This window comes from Monomorium pharaonis, chromosome 3, assembly GCF_013373865.1.
Source record: "Monomorium pharaonis isolate MP-MQ-018 chromosome 3, ASM1337386v2, whole genome shotgun sequence".
Lineage (NCBI taxonomy): Eukaryota > Metazoa > Arthropoda > Insecta > Hymenoptera > Formicidae > Monomorium > Monomorium pharaonis.
The window spans coordinates 11965490-11990390 of record NC_050469.1 but is presented as its reverse complement, the minus strand read 5'-3'; the positions used below and the strand labels follow the sequence as shown (position 1 = coordinate 11990390).

Below are 24901 nucleotides of genomic sequence, written 5' to 3'. Positions count from 1 at the left end.
ACGCTTGTTAATTCTTTAATCGGTTATTTACGTTTACGATTAATGTAATCGGAAGATTACATTAATTGTAATACATTACATTGAACAATTATATTTTATCGAATATAATTTTAGTAATTAATATATAACATATACATATATATGTATGATACATATATATGAGGTATTCAGAGAACTGGAGATCAATATCATATCTCGTCGTGTCCAATTCATTTCAGATAAGCTTCCATATTTTAAATGACAAGTCCTACAAATTATACACACTCGCTCCTCGATGCGCAAGTTTGTAAAATCGGATAAATTTTGCAAGAGCGTTTAATTTAAAAAATACTGCACTGTTACATTTTGTATTAAAACCAGTCTCTCTCTCTCTCTCTCTCTCTCTTTCGCGAAGAGAACTCGCAGTCTCGCGCACACGGCCAGCGCGGATTCTTATCTCTCGCTGCTCGTTCGCGCGAGGAGAGCCTGCCTCGTGAGTATACCGTTACACGCCGCGATGAAATGGCCGGTACACGCATTACGACGCGACGCGAATGCGAACCGCGCGAGATAGGAGCACGCTTGCGTTGCTCGCGCGCGCGAGGAGAAGCGGCGACGGCGGCGGCGATCGTCGAGCTATCAGTCGCCAATATCGGCCGTTCCAAAGGCCGGTTGCACATCGGGAGGACGACGCAACGTCGGTTTAACTCTAACCGCGATTAAACCGCGCGAGTGGCCTGCGAGAGTATTTCCAATATAATTTGCCGACCGAGTATCCGGTTGTTGGAAAATAATTGCCGATATCGATCTGTCTGATTTCAGCCACTTATTCCGACATAAATATATACGTGTCCTTTTTATTGGGTTTTTTTTTTCTGTTTAACACTCGTCAGTTTGCGACTTGCTCCGATTATCCGCGCCACAGTGACTCTCCCTTGCACTCTCGCAGTTGTGAAACTCCCTTCTCGCCCGCGTGCGATGCCAATTGCGTACACGGTTTTCGTTATCAATTAAAGCAAGCGAAATTTTACCAATTGACACGGAGCTGCTGAGTTTTGTGCTCGCTCCAGACGGCAACTAATATATCCTTTTCGCATCGCGAGCTCGTGGAATGCGATTTGAGAACCACTGGCGACGCGCTGTCAACGTTTCTCACGAACTTAATTTGTGTTATCTCAATTAATTAGAAGTATTAATCAATCATTATTTGCCAATTAATCTAATTCTGCATACAAACTTCAAATCCACTTAAAGACTTATTTGAGCAAATTTAATAAACTTATCGAATACTCAGTCTTCTTTAACGAAATAAAACTTCTGACATTTAAGCAATTGTAAGATAAATCTTATTTCATTGTTTTCTGTGTGTGTAAATTTTTTCCTATATAATAAAATTTCTATATAATAAAACCGCAATTTGAGAAAGAAAACAAGATTATTAAAATTTCTTAAGAGTTTACTGTAACTCGTAAATCTTGCTTATGCCCAAATAAATTCATTGCAACAACTTTGCGGTAATATAATAGCTTCTCTTTCTGTTGTATATAATAGATAGTAAAAGTGCGATTCATTGAAACTTTCTCCACGATAGGATCGTAAACAACGCGATGCGCTTAAAGCCGGCGATTAAGAGAGAGAAGGTGTGACGGACCTTTTCTACCGAGAGGAAGAGATCATCATTACTTCTTTTCAAAAGTGTTGACCAAACTGGACGATACGCTCTAATCGCACAGCGTGACGTATTGGAAGCAGAAAAAAAAAATCTTTCCATTATCCATATATTATTCAACTACTTACGCGACAACCGACGGTAGGAAGTGATGGACTTCCTCGGGGCGACGGAAAAACTCGAACCCTCTTCTTTGTTTCTTTTCTTTATCTCTCTTTTTAAGATAACACGAGTAAAATTCCGACATTGTTTTCTCGATTCAACAGGCGTCTCGAGGCGTTTCGTAGATAACTTTGAAATATACTCGAAAGTAATTCCTCCGTTGTTCTACAAATATTTGCGCGAATGTACAATGAGTCTGGAATGATTAATGAGAGGCGAGATAAATCTCCGGTATCGTTTTTTTAGTGTTTTTCAGTCCGTACAAATGAATTTAAGCTCGTTACTTCGTTTCAAAATTTGTTTTTTTTTTTCAGTTGGAACAGAGAGTGTAACAAAAAAGTTATAGTGTAAAAAAAAACACTAATGTCGCAGAGAATCAGACAGTCCCTTATATTGTTCCTTGTGTCTGAATTATTTACGAATCGATTCTCTTTGATTTCAATATAAACCGTGCAAATTCGCATTTCCAACTTTCTGTTTCTGAACTATGTTCAAGAACATCTGTATTCCCCCCTCCCCCTTCCCTCTCCTCCCTAAATCCGAGAGAGGAACAAAAGCCGGGTAGCGAGTAAGAACTTGTAGGTTATCTCCAGGTGACTTTTAGGTTAGGTGGCAATCCCGAGACGGGGGAAACGCGGCTTCTTTCCTCCCCCTCCCCCCAACGCCCCCCTCGGCCAAGCCACAAGTCACCCAATCGTCAACCACCTGGATCGGCGGCGCGCGGAGTTAAAGATTTCACTGACCTCGAGGTCCTCGTACGTGCGGAAGGCGAGGATGGCGAATCCGTCGATAATGTCCTCCTCGAAAGGTGGCTCCTTCTGGTTGCCGGCCGCGAGGGAAGACTTCTTGCGGGGCCTCGGGGGTCGCGGCGGCCTGGGCGGTCGCGAGTGGCCGTCCCGCGGGTGACCGGTCTTGGCGCCGCCACCGCCACCGTCGCTGCCGCCACCGCCGGCTCCGCCGCCGCCGCAGCCGCCGCCTCCACCGCTGCCAACGACGACGACGCCGCCGCCGCCACCGCCGCCGCCGCCGCCGCCACCACCAGGGTCCTCATCCTCGCCGCTGTGACTGTCCTCCTCGTCGTTTGGCGGCCGTTGCCGCGACTGCTGCGACTGTTGCTGCTGCTGTTGCTGGTGCTGCTGCTTCGCGGTGGCCAGGCTCTCCCTCTGCGCCAGCATGCGCTGCGCCCGCTCCCGCCGTCGGTTCTTCTGGCTGCGCTGCTTCGCCTCGATCTCCATCTTCGCGCGATCTCTCCACGCACACCACGTATTCTTGGCACACGCGGGCACTTTGACTCTCGGCAAAGGGAGTCAGGTCTCTCCGCGGCTTCGGATCACTCGCGGCGATCAACGTGCGCGCCGGAGGAATGTAGCGGCGACAAAGGGAGCGCGACGACACGAGCAGACGACAGCGGCGATGCTCGTGGCAGCGTTGTCGTCGTGCATTCTACGGTCGTCCCGACCGATGGGAAGAGAGCGAGAGGGAAAGAAAGGAAGACGACGTGGACGATGGGGAGGAGATGGCGGAGGGAGGGGAGAAGGGGGGACAAGGCAGAGAGGAGAAAGAGAGAGAGTGCACCGCGCCGCCTCGGGACACGCACTCTCACGAGACGTTGCCGTCGGCACGCACACTGTGTGCACGGCTGCTGTTGCTGCTGCTGCTGCTGCTGTTACTGCCGCCGCCGCTGCCGCTGGCTCCCCGATATGTATATTGTTTCCTCTCTGTCTCCCGGCAGGACGACGACGAGTTCTCGTCGACCCGAGAGTCTCTCTCGCGGATTTCGCGACGCGGTTTAACGTCCACGGCACGATGTCAGATCGATCGCTCGCGCGCGCGGTGGTCGAGGACAGAGAAACAGAGAGAGAGAGAGAGAAAGAGAGAGAGAGAGAGAAAGAGAGAGAGAGAAACGGAGTCCTCCGCACACGCGAGAAACACGCACGCAGGTCGCACGGACAGATGAGACGGGCAAAGAGAGAAAGAGGACAGAGAACGCGTGCGTGCGAGCGAGTGAGAAAATGACAGAGAGCGGCGTATACACCGAGATGGAGCACACGTACTACACAGCCACGCACGACACACCACACGTACACACGCGCGCGCCCGCGCACACACACATATGTATACACACACAAGCGGCGAGCACGCTCTTTTTTATTTAGAAGGCCGTGGAGTAGGACGCGCACACTGTTATCATCCGATGGCCAGGTCCACGCACTACTCAAGGGGGGCTGCTGCCCTCGCTATTAAACACCACTGCGAATCACAGGAGGGGCAACTGTTCCTCCGTGTTCTCTCCTCCTCGTGATCGTGGTCGTCCACGTCGTCTCGGCGGTGATCGCGCACGCCGTTATCATCCTCCTCGCGTTATCGCGACAGCGCGACGGTCCACGTTCCTCCTCCTTCCTTCCTACCTTCCTTCCTTCCTTCCTTCCTTCCTTCCGTCTTCTTCTTCCTTTTCGTCTTCTCCTCCGTCGCCGCCTTCCTCTCCGCCGCTTCCTCCACGCTTCCTCCTCTTGGCCCACCACAACCACCGTCGTCGTCGTCGCCAACGTCGTCGTCGTCGACGTCGTCCACCAGCGCTGCTGGTACTACCGCTACTGTCGTCCCCCCGCGACGTCACGTCGTCCTCACCTTCACGTTACGTCCCGTCGCCGTCGCCGCCGTCGTCGTCGTCGTCGTCGTTGTCGTTGTGCAGGCGCACCGCCTTTAACCGTGTGCGTGCGTGCATGCGTGCGTACGTGCGTGCCTGCGTGCCTTCTACCCACTCGCTCGTGTCCGGCCGTCCAACTGGCTGACTGGACGCGCACAGCACAGCGTGAGGCGGCTGAGGAGAGCGACGCGGCGAAGCGCCTACCGTCGGCGACGCGGCACGCAGGCGGTACTACTGCCACCGCGATCTGCCGTCATCGTCGTCGGACCCGTACCGCACGTAGCGCACCGATTGTTTGTTGGAATGGCGGATCGAACGAACGGCACGCACGGTTGCCGCATCGTGCGGTGTAAACCGATGTAAAAATGGCCGCGCCGACCTGTCCTGGCCCCGCGGGAGCGTGTCCCCGCCGTCCGTAGCTCCCGTGCACTACCCGACTGACCGATCGACTGACTGGCTGGCTGACTGCCGCTGCTGCTGACTCCCGTCTTTCGTGCACGTCTTCCGTACTCCTCCCCTTCGCCCCGTGAGCGGCGAGTGCGCGCGGTATATCACCGTGACGGACGTCGTTGACTGCTCGTCGTCACTGCTCGTCACTGTCGTCACCGTCGTCGTCGTCGTCGTCGTCGTCGTGGCCGCCGCCGTCGTCGTCGTCGTCGTCGTCGTCGTCGTTGTGTCACGGGACGATGACGCGTGACGCGCGCCGTCGCTGGCGCATTGTCGCCCGCGTGCACGTATTACACGTTAAATAAACCGGAGTCGGCCGTGTCGCGCGCCGTGGGAAAAGACGGAGAACGAGCGACCGAGCGAGAGAGAGAGAAACGGCACAAGGTGCGGAACAGGGACGGAGCGAGAGATCGCTCTCTTCTCTCTCTCTCTCTCTCGTGATCCACACGTCGCGTACCACCACCCTCTGCCCCGTGTTGTGAATTACGACGCGCGTACGAGAAGGCGAGATTTCCGCCGACGACGCCGTTGCACGTCGTTTCACCGCGCAGTCCTCGCGCTCGCACGGCTACGGTGCATTTCTGTCATCCGTCCGGCTGGTCCCCCTGTCTTCTCTCCGTCTCTCTCGCGCACCGCCGAGAGAGAATATGGCGTATGTACACTACCTACGTTCCACAGACACGGCGTTTATACGCGTAGGATACGTACGTACACACACCACACACACACACACACATGTGCGCGCACGCGTATACGAGCGTGTGCGAAACGGAGAGAATCGCCCTACGGTCTCTCGTCTCTAGGGTCGTGGCTCTCGCCACGGCGCCGCGAGTTTTGCTCTCTCTCGCTCTCGCTCGCTCCTATTCTCTTCCTCATCGGTCCTTGCCCCTCTGCCCTTCCCTCTAACTCCCACCCCCCGCCCGAACATTAGCATTTCGCCTTCTAGAAATGACTAGGATCTTTCGTTTTATCCCCTAGAGAAGACACGCCGAGTCAACCTGCCACGACGCGTGGCGCCATCTGCGCTCTCTTTCTGTCTGATAGAAATTCAGCCCGCTAGGTGTCGACACGTACCTCGCGCGAGCGATATCGATTTTCGATGCACCGCACGGCGCGTAATTTTGATGATGCGATCGTGCCGAGAATTGAAAATGGAAGCCGAATCTATACCGCAGGCTATAAACGTCTGGAGGATTAATGAGCGAGACCTCGAGCAACTTGACGCCCTTTCGAGACGCACTTTCGTCGATTGAGATCGTAACGTGAGAATTTTCGCGACAGACAGATGTCTCTACATCGCACTGTCCTAATTTCGTTCTGCGCGAACGGGAACAAGTGACGAGGACAATGATTAACGACAGAAGAACGTGCTGCACGAAAGATCTTTTCAAGTTTGAATCGTTCGTAACAAAAAATAACAAAGAAGAAGAAACCTTTTTGTTTTTTTTTTGTTTTTAATGTAGGGTTTTTGTAACATCAAAAATTTAAGAAAAATGCATTTGCATCGATCATCAAAGGAGCGTAACGCGGAGATTATTCTCGTATGTATATATCGATCCCAGACGCTCGAACGGTAGGCTCCGCATCCTTAAAATGACGAACGAGGACGTTGTGTTGGGGACGCGCAAACCGGCCTGGTGACGTCACTGACCGCCGATCTCATCTCTCCTCGCATCGTCGCGGCTAGGCCGCACCTGAAGAGGCGCGCCTCCTTTGAACCAGTTCGCGAGAGAGTATTTACGCTCCCGCTTTTGCGAGAATGCGCCTCGTTGCTCGCTATTCCGCGATTCGTGCCTATTTGGCGCGGTAAAAAAAACAGTTGAACTAATCTGAAAAACACATGGTATCTCGTTTCAACATTTAGATATTCACAATCAAAATTTCTTGTCGTTAATTCGGAAAAAAAGGAATCTAAAAAGCCAGTAGTTCTTTTCAAATTTTCATAACTTTTAGTTGTAGAGTTTTTACCAAGACATCTTTTACCAAATATCTTGTTTATTTCAACTACGATTGTTTTTCCTTGCGCGATCTGCTTTCGGAGATCGGCGAACGTTTCCAGATCCATGTAGGTAAACCCGTCTTCTAAACTCGCCTACGAGTGCAAAAGTCGATCTTGATGACCTTACAAAGATGCATATCAATTAAAGTTAAAGTCTTTAAACAAGTATTCATATAAAAAAACGTTACTTTTTAAACCTTTGAACAAGTCAGTAGATCCAAATCAATTTTCGCACGATTGTTTATTAGAGTTTTTTAGATTTACTGATACATATGTAAAAAAAAAAATGATTTCATTCGTAATGCATGTTACCTCATTAAATTTGCAAATAAGTATCGGAGGACGCGATTTTACATAAGAATCAACAAATAAAAAATCGAAATAATTTTTTTAGAACAAATAAGAGAACATTGAGTTCAAATTTTTCATTTAGATACTCAAACGTAATAATAAAATCTATGAAATTAAGAAATTTCTGGCAGCACTTTAAGATATGACACACGCGCTCACCTTATCCAGTGTATATTGACATTGACACAGTTTCCCCGATATATCAGACGCATTATGCATTAGCGCCGAGATTAATGCGCGCGTTTTGGTCCCAAGGTCTCGATAACTTTGAGATCTGCTCTTGCACAATTTGCCGCGGTTGCGCAGAAATCAGACCGCCGTCAAGGAAAGCGAGGAAAATTATGATCGTAGACGGGGAGAACGGCGCGTGTAATAGATGCATTTCGTACGGTTGTCGAGCTTTCTATTGTTGATTTATACTCGCGGCGTGTATCGGCGTGAACAACATATCTCGGCGTTATCGCTTGACTTTTGCATACATTAGAGCCGATTAAAACCGGCTGTACCGCTCGATGAATGAATCGATGACAGTTCATCGGATAACAATTCGCGGACAACGTTTGAATTCAATCCTGCAGGGATTTCTCTACTTACCGATGCGATTCGAATGATGACGAAGATAGAAGACGAGTCGGGTGATTTAAATACCGAGTGACTTAAATGCCATTTGCAATTAGCCGAGAAACGACGTTGTTGTATATTACGTGCCACGTAATCTCCGTGGTGAGAAACAAAGCTGCATAATAATAATAATCGTCGATCGTTCAAAGAACTAATAACCGCAATGACAAATCCCGTGTCACTATAATCAGCGACAAATAGAGCAGATCGGCGTATATCGTCGATTCGTCCGCCCGTGCTGGAATCGTCGGTGCGGCAATCGGCGGTGCATAGTGCCGGACCAATTCCGATTTGACGAAAACGAGAGGAGACACTCTACCGATGTTGTCTCGCGTCGTTAATTGATCATCGGGAGCGACTGGCCGTCGTTGATTTTTCAGGTCAACCTTGCCGCACGGTATTAAATTGCCTCGTATATGCGGAACCACACTGTACGAAAATTTGGAAATAATACTCGAGCTTTGGTGAAACGATTTCAATTGAACAGTTTCATTAATTAATGTTTAGTAAACATATTAATAATGAACGCGCTTATCAAATTTACAATTATTGTCTTACATATAAACAAGAATGTAAAATTTCTAAAGAATTGATTTTGATTAATTTTGGATAGATATAACTTGAAGAATTTTATAGAGTTTCATGAAGAAAAATATACACGAGTACATTTTCATTCTTTAATAATAATTTTCTTTGAATTGAGAGAAAAAAAATATTGGATGAAAGATGATATCTTCAAACAAAAAATTAGAACATTTAATACCATCATTATTATTAAAACGATTATATTGTATTGTGTTCTTTAGATGACTTATTATAACGTTGAAATAAAACTATAATATTTTTAAAACTTAAGATTATCAAACTATTTAGAAGAGATTTTATATTCTTTATACATAAGACAATAATTATTGAATTGCTTTTCTGCGTAAATAAATATTACTAAGTATCCGATTACATGAATATTTAATATTGAATAATAACATTAAAAAATGAATAATTGTATATGCTTAATTAAAACTGTTTTATCAAAGCTTAGAAACTATTATCTAGACTTGATTACCAAACTTTGCTTCAATGCACGGGGAATTCGGGGATGGAACCGGCCAAAGAAAGTCGTGTTTTGATGGTACGATCCGGATGGAATGAATCACCTTACATGCCGAATCCGATGCGCGGTATAAGGCGCTCGGTCGGAACGCGTGCATTTGCATATTAACGACCTCGAGAGCGCTAAGAATGGGCTTCTGAAAATGTAGGCTCGCGCGATTGGAACGTACCTACCTACCTACTTATCACGTTGGCGCCGTTTCGGGGACGCCGAAACGCGCGGATGTTCACGGGACCTTGTAACAGGAAGTTAAATCGAGAAACGTGTGGTTACACACTTTTTCAGATCGCTCGCGCTCACAACTCGCGAAAGCGAGTGAATTCGTTGGTCCTTGAAATGTCAGCTAGATCAAGGTTCCTCAAACTCGTGTGGACCTATCTAGTTTTGAGACAAGGTATAAAAAAGCGAAAGGATGGAGCAAATTGATTACTCCTTTTACTTTTTTTTTATAACTTTGTAAATCTACTTTACACCGCGAGAAGAACTGTAAACATAAGTTCATCAACATTACTAACATTTGTACGTATATGTAGTTTATGTAACAACTATTAAAGTGAAGATTCCCACTTACGGAGCTCTGCAATTATTTTACCGCGCAATTATAGCCGCGAATGCCAAACGTTACAATATACTTTTCTCTCTGCTTACATGTTTTTATTCCCGTCTCCGTTCTGACGCAATACATTGGAAATTAATAATAGTGCTCTCGCGAAGGGCATTCCTCGATTCTGCTCGTTTGACATTTTTGGCACGAGAGATTTCGCAACCGCGCGGCTCTTCGCTTCTAGACGCTCTCAGTCTTGGCATTCCGAAAATTAAATGATAAAGGAATCGCCGGCGCGATGGATATTCCATAATCGAGTCGGCGCGGTGAGTCGAAAAGGTCTCAAGGCGATCGCGCGGTTTAATGGGTTAATGGAACGTTAATCTCCGTCTCTCGCGCGGCGATATCTCTGATTGGACGAACGGCACCGTGGCGAGAGATATACATGGTGTTTGCCCATTCGGGCGTGTACTCGACTGTCGCGTACGTGCCTGTTGTTTACAGTGGCTTCGCCCCGCTTCGATTCCTCACCTCCTACTACTACTCGATACCCCCTTCCGACAGTCTCGGCATAAGTCGGCGAAGCTCTGTGTTTCTCCGTGTCCGCAAAAAATTCTCTCCTAGACACTTAAAACGATTTAACAAAATGATCTCTGGACTCTGAAAATATCTTTTTTTTTTTTCTTTCATTTTTTCCCCCGCAGTACTCAAGCGCGCCGCTAGAATTTGTATTAAAATACAAACAGCAGCGGGGTCGATTATGTGCTGATAGTTTTACACGAGCTGACAAATTCTTTCGGAATAAATGAATAAAAATCAGTCAAATGAGAAACGATTGTGTGTTGGCTCGCCTACAAACTATATTTAATTCAAGGCCAGAGCGAGTCCAGAGAGCGCGGACGTGCAATAATACGATTACATCTTTTATACGCACTTCAACTTCTGGGCTTCAGTATAACTTCTTGCGCGCGTTAAAAAAAGTCTCTCTTCTGGAGTTGGTGCTCGAGCAGTAATTTCTGTAATGCAACGACGCGGTAATTGGATAATCAAATCCACATCTATTTGATGTCTGATATATACGAATAATAGAGATGCATTTCGTATTCTTGCCTTCAGATCCGAAACGGTCAGCCGCCGCAGTCGTCGTTTGGGAATTCCGAGAGAAAAAAATCTGGGACATTTCAAGGTACGCGTCGAAACTTTGTAACGAATTACAATTCAATCGCGCGTCTTCGTTCCTATTCCGCATTCGTCTCCGGGAGACGTTTTCCTATTTAGGAAACCTCGAGGAAGGAAGAGGGTCCATCCCATCCATCGCGATCTCCCGAAAGATTCGGTGTCACGGATCGTGCGCGGCGGATTCTATATTTGTCTCTCTCTCTCTCTCTCGGTAGCCACCGCGTCGGGAGAGAGTGCACCAGGCGGCGGTAACCAGCGGTAACGGCACGCACTCTCTGGGGCGCCTCACCTGCTAGACTCGAGCCTGAGGTGCCCCAGGTGGATCCGTCAGAAAGTGCTCGACGGCCGGACAGTGTATCGCGAGCGCTGGCTGGCGCGAAAGCACGCGGCGCGATCGTCTCGACGGCGAGTGCTAACTTTCGTTCCGCGCGCGCGCGTTGTCGTTCGCGTTTGCATTTGAATCCAAGCCCTCCTCGTTACAGGAGAGGATTGAAAAGGTTAATCTCTCTCGGGGGAGGTGGACGCCCCCGTTCGAGGGAAGACGAAGGGTCGATTTCTTTAAATTTCTCAGCGCCGTCGTCGTGCCGCGCGATTGATTTAATTCGCGAGAGGAATCCGTTGTCGGGGGATCCGCGCGAACGCGCGCGGAGTGCCGTAGGTGAGTGTAAACAATCGGCGTTTCCTCCCCTTTTACTCTCGCATTCCCGGCCTTTTGTCTTCTCGCCTGAAAATTTCACTCCGCTCCGAGCTCCGCTTGTACACAGGCGTGTCATCTCTCCCGCGATCTCTCTTTCTCGCGCTTCCGAGAAAGGATTGGCGTCGCGTCGGCCGCCGCTTTTCCTCGCCGAGCATTATTACGCGAGTGTGGCATTGTCAGCCTCTTACATAACGCGTCGCGCGGCAGAGCCGAGCGATGGGAATCTTCCCAGTGAGCGTCGCGCGCGTGTTTCGGGCGTTCGATCGAACGCGTTGCGCGATTTATCATCGGCCGAGGGTTTTTCCCCGCCGCCCCGCCCCGGCCCCCTCGATAACGATCGCTCTCGATGATCGGCCTCAATCAACTTTATTTGGCGTGAAAGCCAAGGTGGCCGGTTTCCCGCTCGAGAGATTCGTGTGTGTCGCGCCCGGTCCTAAAATGGATCGCGAGCGCGCCTGTGCTGATCTCGAACGAGCCCGCTTCGCATTTTCAGCCAAAATGGCGACGTCCTTGTCGAGGTCACGTGTCCGGCGTCGTTCGCCGCGCGTCAGCTCGCGCTTAAATCGCCCGCTTTTCGCGCGTCTCTCGCCGACGACACGCGTTGAAATCACCGCGCGTCGCCGGCGCCCGGCGATTCAAACGGTCCGCGCGCCTTATCTCGATTTATTTCACGAAGGAGAGTTCGTTCCGTCACCGTCGATTAACGCTAATTTAATCGCCCGTTGCGTTTACGCGGCAATTGGGGCCGCACGGGCGGTCAAAGTTAATGAGACGTTAGTGAAATCTCGTCGATACAGCTTTCCGAAGAAATGCGGGCGTAAGCGTCTCAAGAGTGGACTTGTAAATTGTGAATTGTTTCTTTAAAGGAACGTAAAATGATACATTTGGTGCTACTTGAAACCTTTACCTTGAAAACCTTGTAAATGTCATCTAAGAATTAAAATTTATTAAATAGAGATTGGTGTTCGGCAAGTTCAAAAAATTAAAAAAAAAAACGTTAAATCAATCTATTTTATCCTTTCCTTTTGTAAGAAATTTGCTAAAAATCTCTCTGTACAAATTACATAAATGTGTCGTAAAAAATTGCGAAAAAAATTGTAAGAAGTACATTTATATTTAAATTTATATACATGTCAAAAATTTGCTGCATCAATTACTTAGTCTGCCTTTGTAAAGAAATATGACAAGAATGCTCGTGAATTGTACGAAGAATGAATGAAATTATTACTTTCTATTAAGATATGATTTAACGTCCCCGTTATTGTCAAGGATAGTTGGAAGGAAATTTTTTACCGTTACTCTCTCGCGAGAGTTCATCCTGTTCTAGGCAAAGTGCGTAAAATGTCACGGACTTTTCGAGTTAGTCGCTTTTATACGCGCTGACGCATCTCTGACGTCACACGCATATCAAATAAGGTGAGACTGACATGACTGTATGGCGGATTACCAAAGAAGTATGTTGTCAATGCAAAGTGCATGCTTATTCCCTTAGATCTATTCATGAGATATGAAACGTTTATTGGCGCGATGTTTACATGTTCTGCGTCGAGAAACGGTGGGAAAGCGGAGAAACGAAGGAATGTTAATTTCTAAACGTGTTTACAAAGTCATTAAACGTCGAACATCTGACGCGTGGAGATATTTAACGAAAGGCTTAATTTGTAACAAAATTGTTTAATTTGCTTATGATAATTTTTCTCGAGTTTTCTCCTAATTTATCAGATGTACGATAAAATAAATGTCACGATTATAGCGGCAATTAAATAACTTGTCAATCAATAGCGCTGAATAAGTTAAACGTCATAGAGCGTTAAAAGATTATGCGACAACTGTACTTTGCACATGTACTGCGGACTCCTACGGAGTACTTAGAAAACACATTAAGCACATTTAACTTGCAAATGTTTTCAAAACCACACTTTACAATCATAGATCCTAAAAGGTAGGAAAAAAAGCCTAAATACTTATACGTACCTGTCCGTAATACGAGGTGGGGAGAACGCGTGCGTAATTCGAACCGCAAGGACATGGAGTGTTCAGAGGCGTAGGCAAAGTTCTTTTTTGAAACGAATTAAATTGCTCTTTGTGACGAAGCGACGATTGAAACGATCAAGCTGAACGCTTAATTTGGTATAATCAGATCAGTGAAACGTTACAGAAATAGCGCGCAATCGGTATATATCAGATACTTATTATCTGTGAAACCGGAAAAGTGTAAGTCCTGCGTAAACATATATTTTTTTCTCACTCTTCTGTTTTAACACATTGTAAATGGAGAAAACTTTCTCTTAGAATTTCTGTAAGATTATGATAGTCGTGGGATAACATGGACATCGAAGAATTTTATCCAAATTTCATCAAATTTATAGGATAAATTTTTAAGAGAAAATTCTCTTCGTGTATACTACTATTTTTCTGTTATTCCTATTTGAAGAAAAAAATCGCTTCGCTTATTCTGCAGCTAGTGTATTTCATCTTTTACAATTTCTGGGAATTATTATCTCGATAATAACCGCAGAAATTAATCGTTCTTTAATCACGCGTCAATTATCCTTTTTGACGAATAACTCAATCGAACTCTCCGATCATTTGCGCATCACTTACGCCATTGATATAGGGCATAGAGCAAACGGCTGTACCTGGTGTCTTTAGCCACATCTCGATATCGTATCGCGCGTACCATATCGAGGTTACTCGCGACCACAGGCTCGCCACCGCGGCCTTCGGCTTTTCTCTCTCTCTCTCTCTCTCTCTCTCTCTCTCTCTCTCTCTCTCTCTCTCTTTCTCTCTACGCAGAGAGAGCTTTCCAATGAATTATTGCAGCTTCGCGAGTTGCGTGTTCCTCACATGTGCGTCGACGTAAGTCGGAAGAATGAAAAGAGGGATGGCAAGATTGACATCTCGAATCGAATCCTGTATTATCGAAGAAATGGTGACATTCCTTCCACTATTCTCAGATCCTAATTGTAAAATATTGGACAATCATAATATTAAATAAATTTAAATATTTAATTATATATATATATATATATATATATATATATATATATATATTTATGTATCGATTTCCTCAAAGAGCATCAATGCCACACAAAATTATCGTTAGCAGGAGTTGAAGTTCCTTCTCGTTTCCCTGAAAGTTTCACGCTTTGCCGATTAAAATAAAAACACCATCGTTTAATTACAAGAAAATATTGCTGATCAAAGTGTTTATTTTTATTTGCATTTTATATCTTCTTAACTTTGTCACACAAATTGATTACCGTTTCCACGAAATTGTAACAGAACGTGAGGCGGAAACGTCGTTGCTCGTTTGTCAGCTGAATTCCACCTCGCAAGGACAAACCAAAAGTGATCCGATCATCAGGAGCATCAGGACTATGTAGCAGACATGATCGAATGATGGAAGTGATTTCGACACGCCGATACGAGGCCCGTCCACCGGCGAATACCCACTCCTCTATTCTCGTGAGTAACATTTTCTCCGGCCTCTTCAGAATGCATTTTCTCAGACGCTCGCGCGTTTCTCCTTCAGAGTTCATATTCTCGGGCCTACATTCCGCACCTGTTCGAAGGATTTAATGTACGAAGAGTTGACGAAATAAATCTGAGTGATCATTAAGAAAAAAATTTGTTGAGTTTGTCGAACTGAGAAGATTGGCCGAGATTTATTGAATAAAAAAACATTTCGCTGTGTGGTAGATAAAGCCATCGATTTCTTACTTTTCAATTAATGCAGGCTTTTCTCATACTTTCGTTCGAGCTTAAACCTGCAGTACATTAAATACTTCTTGTACATATTATATTAATTATACGCGATTGCTTGTAATCCGCGTAATTGTGTCGGACAGAAAATCCCCCCGCGAGTCACTCGCGCGTTTATTCGCCGGAGTCGATCTTGCGAATGATCTTACTACCACGTTAACGTCCCTGTCGGATCGGAATCTGCCGGGTGTCGGTCAGGAGTTTAGTCGCGTGTAACATGGAGTAAGAAAGCGGTTACCGCGAAGTTATTTGCGGTAGACGTACTTCTCGCGATACGTAACTTCCCCGGAATGTCCTTAAGTCGAGAGGAATCGCTCCTTCGCTTCTCCGACATTCTCGCAGCGAGTCGTAGGCGGATTTACATACATATTGTTTCCTTTTTTCAGGTTGACCCTGAGAACTCCGTGGCATTAATCAAAGAAGGTAAATTCCTCGAACGGAAATGTTAATCCACAAGCGAAAATGGTAATCCGTGCCGGCCGTTTATGCCGCCGGTGTGTGCGGGCTAAAATTTTATTAAGATGACGCTATTAACATCGGCACACGCATAATTCATAACCAGAGGGCAAAGAACAGTAAATGCGTTATTTATAGGAAATACGTTGTTCCGTATGTGAAGCGGCAGGTAGATTTTACTACTAGAACGTTTGTCATTTTTTTTTTTTTCAAATCTCGTGTTTAAATTATCCAAGACGCTTCCCAAGACGCACGCGCGCCAGCAACGTTAAAAGATGGCTGTAATCTCGACCCAGAAATTTTTAGTATTTGAGCGGTCCGGATCTATACCTGCCAAACACCCATCCCTTTGTCGTTCAAATAAGAGATAAGATTTCGTGGACCGTGGGCATTTCTTTTTTCTTTTTTTTTTTTGGAAGAGCAAAGAATCTTTTCCAGTCGGTTTCGTTTCTCTCTATTTGACAAACATTGCGATCGCAAAAGTAACTGTTTACTCGGGGCGGATAAGCTGTTATTTCGTTCATTTGGCGCGGCCAGAAGTGCACGAAGGCGCGATAATTGACAGCGATGTCGATCGCGGCACACAAAAGAGACCTCCCCTCCACCTCCCCTATCTCCCTCCTTCTATCATCGTCGGCTCATCGTCCGCATTTTATGTCCGTTTGTTCGGGACCGAGAAATTAGTTTTGCGAAACAATGCGCCGGTGCTGCGAGCCAGGCTGAAAGAACGCCCGCTTCCGGCTTTCAGAGGAATGGGAGACCCGCAAGAAGAAGGAGATTACCACCACCCGGCAGATCGAGACGAGGGTGAAGCGGCAGGTCGTTCTCGAGGACGGCGAGGTGGTCGTCGACTCCGGGCCCTTCGTCACCACAAACACGACCGAGGACGTTGAGCAGCAGGAGCACACGACTCAGGAGGTTCGTACGTTTTTCGAATAGCTGTCAAAGTTCCGCTAATAAACTTGGCACGATAAACACAAATGACGTAAACGAACTCTTGAAGTCTTATATTTCAAATTTTTCTATTATTTCATTTTTTTTTTTGTGATAATCAAGAGGATTTCAGATTGCGTCTTATTCCTGATAATTCTTACGAGACGAAAGATGCAACAATCGCGAGAAATTCCTTCTCCTTCCTCGTTTTCGACACGCGCCTATTGTTCATCGATTCTGCATACATTAGCGTATGCAGAATCGGCTTCCTTTGTAGTATCGCGCGCGCGCGCGCAAGGAAACGTGCTTTTAACTGGTCCGCGAACCGGTGTTTAGAGACGCACGACCGGGGATCAACCGCAGGAGGTCGACTGGCGGCGGCCGGCGGCAGGTGGTACTGTGACCGGAAATGGCGGTAACGTCGTGCAGAAGGAGCTGAACGAGACGGTGGTGAGAAGTCGCGAGGAGATCGAGGAGAGGCTCGAGACGGAGGATCGCCAGCAGTTGGGAGATATCTCGGACGAGGTACGTATACATATACGTAATACACGTATATGCGCCCGCGACACACCCACCCACCTGAATTCCACCTGCGCGTGCCGCGTGTGTGTATTCGCCGCGCGCATTCTCTCTGCCGGCGGCGTCACGCGCCGCGGAAAAGGTCGCGCGCTGTTTGTTCTCCAGAGAGCGAAAGAGAGAGAGAGAGAGGGAGAGAGAGAGAGAGAAAGATTCGTCCCGTCTGATAGACTCGCTCGCGCGAGTCGACGTGTCTTTTAGCTCGGCGCCAGATATTCATACTTTGCATTACAATTATGTATTCTCTATATAACGGTTATAAGTCCCAATATCACGTCTTGCGCCGAGAGGAAAAAATAGTCGCAGCAACCACAATGTCATCGTAATTTGTATAGTCATTTTTGGACCCAATACTTTTATAGTTAATATTCAACGATATAGATTATAGTTAAAACTATATTGTAGTTTTCATAATCATAATTGGTCTGTGCAACTTATATATGTTTACCGTAACTAAAAATGGAGATTTTAATATAGAAAATCCTCTCTTTGATTTATAAAATATAAAAATATTACACTTATTTACGTTCCTCTGAAGTAACACGCGTCACGTGTTTCCGACGGCTATTTCATTATCGTGTTCGCTAATCACAAACCATAAATTAAGTACGTTAGCCTGACGTTTACGTCGTATCGGGGCAAGGTAATAGCGACGGATCGTGTCACGTTCCCGGTGTCATAATAACACGGCGCGCATTTAACGCGCGTCGGCTAGACAAACCCGAGAATAGCCACGAGGGAGAGGGGAAAAAAAAGCCCTCGCTCTCCCCCGATACGCGATCTACGGCGGCGTGCAATCGCATCCACGTAAATCGCAACGGAGCGGTTTCACAAACCTCGGCAACGGGGAGATACACTCGGGAGAGGAGTATGTACCCGCGGATCGTTGCGAAAGACGGGCAACAGGTATAATACCGGGCGAGAGAGGAGACGCTCTCGCGCGCATGAACGATTCAGGACGATGGAGGTCGAATCGCTCTGGGACGAAGAGGACGAAGGAAGGACGGAGTTAAACGGCGAACGGCTCTGATGGCGAGCGCAGGAGAGGGAACGGATGAGAGCGAGAGGGCGAAGGAGAGGGGCGATCGCGGAAAGCGAGAGACAAAGAGAAAGAGAGAGAGAGAGAGAGAGAGAGAGAGAGAGAGAGAGAGAGAGAGAGAGAGAGAGAAAGAGAGGGAAAGGGATCTGAAGAAGTGGAAGTCGATGATCTCTCGATTTTGCTCTCCCTTCACCCAATGGCGATGAAGGGGCCCGTGAGATGCCCGCAGCCCGCAGCCGCAGTCTCAGCAGCTGTTCCGCACGTCTCTCGGGTGCCGCGGGTGCGATCAGCCGCGAATCCGCCCGCCGACAGTGTCCCGCTCGTGTACTCGTCCACGTCCTCGCCGCGGAATTCCTCCACCGTGTGGTCCTGAAACGCCTCGTAGTCTCGAGATTCCTCTCGAGAGTCGTGTCGTCCGCTCGCGCGAGAGAGATGCCGGGACGCCGAAAAAAGACGTGCGCCGCTTAATCGAACGCGACGTGCCGGCGAGATCGCGCGTACCGTGCCTCTCTTTCTCCCCCTCTCTCTCTCTCTCTCTCTCTCTCTCTCTCTCTCTCTCTCTCTCTCTCTCTCTTTACAATTTTCTAATCTGTCACTGTAAAATCAAAACTGCTCCACATTTTACTTTACTTTGTACGTTCTTAAAGGGCTTGCCCTAGAATGTTTAAATAAACGCTTCTCTCTCTCTCTCTCTCTCTCTCTCTCTCTCTCTCTCTCTCTCTCTCTCCAGGGAGATAACCGCAAAGAGATATATAATTAATTGTCGCATGCTCGCGCTGAAATCGAACGGAACGCCGAAGTGCACGAGTGCCGCTGCAACACCGCTGCCTATAGATCGGAACACAGGTTCGATTGAAAATACATATAATAATGTCGCACGATGGACACCAGTTTTTCCGATGTGGCGATCTCGTCATGCTCGTCATCATCCTCCGCGTGCTCGAATAACTGAGTCGTTCTCTCGACGGAAGTCGGAGAATCGCGTCGTGTCATCGTAACCGGCACTTTGCACAATTTTTAATTTATTTGTCCGACGACACGCAACGCAGACGTATTTCTTGATACACGTAACTACTTGACGTATTTAAATTTCGCTCGAGTAAAATCAAAGATGCTTTAATCGAATTCATTAGATGTGATATTTTAAGAGAAACTCATAAAGAATAAAAGCGAAAGAGAATGAGTGAATGAGAGAGAGAGAGAGAGAGAGGAGGAAAGCGAATTTAAAATGGAATTAACGATTAAGATAATATTGAAACATGACATATTTTTGTTCGTTAATTATTCATCGCGGATCGTTTTATTTATACCGGGACGAAAGAGCAGTAACCGATAATTATTATTGTCGGCGCTTTTCTGTGATTAAATTTCAGTAATCTAGATGATATCTGCGTGTCAACTAGATGTCCATTAATTAAAGCTCGCAAAGATGAATTTCTGGTTTATCATGTCTTCTCTCTGATTTGTGATACCTTTGCATATTCATTAGTATACGATTACGCGCACTTGCTCCATTACAGCTGGTCTCGAGCGTCACATTCTTTTTTAAAAGCAATATAATTTTGCGGAAGAAAGAGAAAAATAGGCATAGAGCCGGATCAGCCGGTTTACTGTTACCAAGGTCGCGTTTATAAAATTGCGCTCAAGGGTTTGTGCCCTTCCCCGCCATAAATAAATAATAAATAATTGACAACTGTAATAGCTAAGTTACTCAAAACACATTTGAATTGCTAAAAATATATGTAGAAACAAGGACAAATAATTAAAACGTAAAACCTTTTTTAAAAAGTGCCTTCGTCGGGGTTTCAACCCCAAAGGGGGGGGCTGACGAGAGTTAATGCGGGTCCACATCTGGCTTTCAGGCCTACCAGAAGGCGGTGCGCAACAATAGAGGCGACCTGCGGGTCGCTCTCGCCGAATCTTCGAAACAGCTGGCGCCGCAGTCCGGTCCGCGGGTCATTCAGCACACGACTAGGTCAAACAAAGTCATCGACACCGAGAAGACCTTGGAGAAAAAGGAACTGAAGGCTGATGGATTAATCGTTACCGAGAAGAAGCGAACGGTCGAGCACGAAGAGGTGAGTCGCGACAGCAAAAACTGGTTAATATACTTCCATCATTATAGTTTTCTCTTCGCGTCACGATTTATCTCCATCATTTTTACGAACTGTAAAAGAGTACTTAATTATGTACAAAATGTAATTTTCATTATACGCAAATAAAATGTAATCGATGTAACTGAAAATTTGCGAGTTCTGGAGAGATGGTTGCTAGTAACGATGATTTTTCCGCTTCGAAGATCAAAGACGACGAGGTTCCGGACGACGGGGAGGACGACAACGACGACGCCTCTGAAACGAGGAAAGAGAGCTCGCAGAGATACGTAAAGAAGAGGGAAGAGGACGTGGTGGACTACATCTCGGCCGGCGAGAGAGTCGGCCGAGAAATGCGCTACGTCGCAGAGACAACCGAAGGAGAACGAATAGGCGACTGGTCACCATCACCGACGGGCATGCGGACGACTCGTTTTCACAAGTATCCCGGTACGTCGCCTTTCTCTATTGATTTTCTATCGCTGCGTTCCACATGTTTACGAACGACTGGCCAGGGGGTCAACGGATAATCGCGAGTGGCATCAAAGTATAAAAGTCTGACAGTTGATAAGCTGATTGAACTCCTCTTCCACCCTCCTCTGTTGCGCGCGCGCGCGCGCGTGTGTGTGTGTGTATCTTCAATACGACAAAGTTGTGTATTTAATGAATTTTTTAAGAATTGAAGCCTATTGAAGGAAAATAGTAAATGCAGTTATTTCCACTTGATACGTTTCTCTTTTCCAAAGCAGTAATTGCATCGTCAATTCTTACAGGTTTCTCGGATGCCGCCCGGAAAGATGCACTGACGAAAAAGCCGCTGGACCTTGAGGAAGAGGACGAGGCGAGAAAATTCGAAACGTCGAAGTGGCTGGAAAGCCACTTCGGCAGCGATTCTCGTTCCTCGCACGGGTCCCTCGACGCCGACGATTCTCCTCTTCCCACCGGCACTAACACGAGCTACATCAACGTCACGATGAAATCCTGCGCGCCGAAGGAGCGCGATTATCAGAACGCAAGCTCCAGCCGCAATCAGCGACGTGGTCGAGAATCAGGCTCGCCTTCAGAATATTTTCATGGGATCAGCGAGTGGTCGGAACGATATCAAGGGAAAGGTAAAAAGAATTTGTGGTAAATAGTATTAACTTATTCACATAGTGTCATAGTATAATAAAATGAAATTGTAAAATTTCTTTAAAAATGGATAACAGAAATGTATTATTATTTAAAATTTAGAAAATAATTGAATTGTGTACATATTGCAACTTTATCCGAACAAATATCAATTAGTGCACGAATTCAAGTAATGTGAACATAATTCTACACAGAGAAGCAAAATCACGCGCGAGCGAACTCTCCGGTTCGGTATGTGGAAGCTCCACGAGTCAACGGGCATGCCCACGGGCACAAGAGAAATCAAGTTGAATCATCGCATTCGAAAACTTACGAATCGTTCCGACGCGAGTATCAGGATTATGTCGACGAACGGCAACGTACACCATCCCCGCCGGTGCGTCGAAGATCGAAGGAACAGGTATAAAATTTTTTCCCTCTTTGTTGTGAAATTTATAGAGCATTGGGGTTATTGATTATTATAACTTTTTACAGTGGGCAAAATCGGAAGAGAGGATTAGTTCGAACGAGCCACCGTCAGGTCGCACCTCAAGTCCGGTACACGTGGTGCAGAGAACCTGGGAGAGTCGTAATCGCGACGTTCGATCGCAGACACCCGAGCGCGACTACAGAAGTACCACGCCGCGATCGCGATCGATCTCACCGAAATCGCCGATGAACGGTCGCGAAGAAAAGAAGTCGGATAGTTCACGGGCGTCGAAGGGTGAGTTTTCTTTCGCGATTTCATTCAAGCTGAAAAGTCTAAGTACTCCAGTTAGTAATTTACAATTATAATTTTAGTTGAAAATAAATCAAATTCATTATTACGATCAGACTACGAGGCAAACTGATGATACGTTGCGATAATTGCAAATTTATTCGCAGGTCAAGGATCTAAGTACAAGATCGGCGAATCCTTTCGGAAGCTGGTGGGCAAATTACGTTCGGCCAGCACGGAGAGAAAGAACAAACGGGCAAGCGGTGGTTCGACCTCGCAGCTGACGCAGACCGACGACAACGGCCCGACCTACATGCAGTACAACGTGATCGACAGGAATATCCCTTTCGTGAGCGAAAGGGACATGGACGAGAACAGCCACAAACCACCGGAGAGACCGCCGCGATCGCCGCGAAACCCGTCGGGCAAGGTCGCCACGAAGACTACCACCAGGCTGGCCGACCACGGTGTCCAGGAGTGGCAACGCAGCGAGTCCACGCCGCCGCCCTTGCAGAGATACTACCTGGGCGAGGATCCCTTCGGCGGCAGTATCTACGGCCGCGAGAAGGGATACGAGAACGACCGAGATCGGCCGCGGCAGGGAAGATCACGTGGCTCCGGTAAAATTGCCGTAGATTCCGAGCACAGGTAATCCAAGTACTCGATATGGCGTAGCGAAAGAGAGACAAATTTTGACTGATAAGCTCTCTTCTGTATTTTAATTAAAATCGCCCTGCGACTGATACTGCCCTTAATACCCTTATCGTTATCGTTATTATCGCCCCCGCTACTGAAATATCTTCACGTAACGTGTGATTGTACAGCGGTGTCCCTTGTAAAATATATTGCGTGAGTCTTCCGTTCTTTTTTCATGTGGTTTTTTTCCACATTAGGTATTTAAAAGAATTACTAATTAAAATCTATGAGATTTTTATGAATTAAATTAATGTTTTTCTTTGATTAGTATCTAAATTCAGTGTTTGCGTTACTAATTGGGATTTGTAAGATGGTTTTTATAGAATTTATCGGATGATATTCTTTTATAATTTTCTAATCTTTTGCTTCCTCTTTTTCTCTTTCTGCCTCTCTTTGAGATAAGTGAAATTGCATATGTAAAGAGGAATATCAAAGAGTGACAAAGAATGACGTTGATTCTCACCTTTCGAGGGAAAGTCGACTTCAAATGAAAAGTGCGAGGGATCTAACTAATTCCGAGAGTAAGCTCTACAGATCTGTCTATGCATGAAATATGTTAGGAGTGACATAGCGTTTCGAGGATATTTCACGCGCGCGCTTTCACACGTTGTCAGTGAAAATTTGTCTCTCGATCAGAATCTGTCGTCGTATGAATAGAACTCGCTATCTCATCGCTCGATCGCCAATCGACGTAGTTGTACGAGCTTCAGGAGACGCCAAAGTGTGAACGTCTAAATCGGGGGCCGCTTGGGTAATCTTTAAAAGTCTCGCATCCTCGTGCGAATCCGTGCTTCGATTTCGGGGGTGAAGGCTGCATGAAGGGAATCGCATGAAAAAGGGAAATCGAACGTATGTACGGCTTGATAGGCTCATTCGATCGTCGACGAGAGAAAGCGCTTCCACGCGACTCGGGAATCACCTTTCGGAAACGACCGCGTTTCAGCGTCGCCACCAGCAGCTCCCTCGGCAGGTTTAGCAAGTCCACCGGCAGACTGACGGTTGGCGATCACGAGAGGGACGAGCACTTCCGGTCGACTCAGACGTTACCGCGGAACCTGCACTCCGCCGGTGACGGACAATCGGCACGCCCGCAAGCCAGACGGCACCAGAAGGCGAACATCGCCAGGTACGGCACACCCGGCAAACTGGGCCAGCATCAGCAGCAGCAGCAGCAGTACAGCAGCATGATCAACATATCGATCAAAAACACGGTGAGCACGTCGCCCAAGGTGAACGCGCCTCCCGCGTACAGCACTCTTCAGGCACCACCGAAACCCGAACGTACGTACAAGTCGACCCTGTCGCGCAGCAAGAGCTTTAACGTCGAGGCCGACAGGAACGGCGGCGCGCCGGCGGTCCGCGCGCCGTATACCTCCAATTTACACCTGAACCGCCTGGACGAGACGCCGCCGCTCAAGAGCCCCGGCATTCTCGCCAGCATTAGCCGTAGTAACAGGGATCTGTCCAGAGACGGTAAATACTGAGGTGGTCGTCAGAGACGTGATAATAAACCATCCGTATCCTTTTTAGGACGCTAATTTGCGCTATCCCTCTCACCAAACACGCGGGTACACGAAGTTTTTTCGAAATATGAATGATACAAATTTTAAGCAAAAGTCTACAGATGTAGTAAAGTAATCAACTATATTTGTGTGTGTTTTGCGTGTAGATTTCGGACGTATGTACTTTCGAGAATCTTGTAGTACTTTTGTTTTTATTCCCCTTTTTGTTATCGTTGAAATCCTCAATCCTATTCTTAATTGCGTCACTGATGGCCACACGTTCACATGTAGATATTACATATTATATTTTTTAATTTATTCTCATTAAACAGTTGGCTTTATTTCCATCTTATCACGTATCGCCTAGTTACGCGTTTTAATATAGAATATCGTCGGCGTGACGGAAATAATAGTGATAGTAATCAGATACAGCTTGGAAACTGTTCAAGAAATTAATAAGTGCTGAAGTTACGATTTGTTTTATTTGTAGATGAGAAAAATATAAAGTTCTACTTACTATTTCGCGAGATATATATATATATATATATATATATATATATATATATATATATATATATACTTGTCCGATATTATCCTTGCGAATTAT

General features: G+C 46.5%; 2 protein-coding genes across 10 annotated transcripts in view; one reads left to right on the top strand and one right to left on the bottom strand.

Annotated features, from left to right (window-relative positions):
• Positions 1-5746, bottom strand: part of LOC105834275 (autism susceptibility gene 2 protein) — a 33379-nt gene extending 27633 nt beyond the window's left edge. For 3 of the 6 annotated variants that reach the window (XM_036283897.1, XM_036283898.1, XM_036283902.1), the window contains exon 1: positions 2554-5744. In XM_036283897.1, coding sequence (XP_036139790.1) covers positions 2554-3045 — 492 coding nt within the window. In that variant the 5' untranslated portion in view covers positions 3046-5744. Of the gene's footprint in view, positions 1-2553 lie in introns of all 6 variants that reach the window. The other 3 variants (XM_036283900.1, XM_036283903.1, XM_036283901.1) reach the window with 3 other exon arrangements.
• A 4462-nt stretch (positions 5747-10208) lies between these two features.
• Positions 10209-24822, top strand: LOC105838571 (muscle M-line assembly protein unc-89). Of its 4 annotated transcripts, XM_012684234.3 has the most exons (13): positions 10209-10564; positions 10647-10716; positions 14692-14874; positions 15558-15594; positions 16376-16545; positions 16897-17085; positions 20038-20253; positions 20475-20718; positions 21042-21380; positions 21594-21799; positions 21874-22102; positions 22264-22744; positions 23736-24822. In XM_012684234.3, exons 3-13 carry the CDS (start codon positions 14806-14808, stop codon positions 24274-24276), a joined length of 2721 nt encoding a protein of 906 aa, XP_012539688.1. In that variant the 5' UTR covers positions 10209-10564; positions 10647-10716; positions 14692-14805; the 3' UTR covers positions 24277-24822. The 4 variants fall into 4 exon arrangements, with proteins under 4 accessions (XP_012539688.1, XP_036140363.1, XP_012539685.1 ...); XM_036284470.1 differs by having other exon boundaries at positions 10209-10716; XM_012684231.3 differs by lacking the exons at positions 10209-10564; positions 10647-10716 and adding an exon at positions 10725-11367.
• The last annotated feature ends 79 nt before the right edge of the window (positions 24823-24901 follow it).

Bases quoted from the DNA above. Each gene is read 5' to 3' on its own strand.
- LOC105838571 (XM_012684234.3), top strand. From the start codon at position 14,806: ATGATGGAAGTGATTTCGACACGCCGATACGAGGCCCGTCCACCGGCG. The intron at 20,719-21,041 runs GTACGTCGCCTT...CAATTCTTACAG, and splicing joins TCGTTTTCACAAGTATCCCG to GTTTCTCGGATGCCGCCCGG. The intron at 21,800-21,873 runs GTATAAAATTTT...AACTTTTTACAG, and splicing joins GTCGAAGATCGAAGGAACAG to TGGGCAAAATCGGAAGAGAG.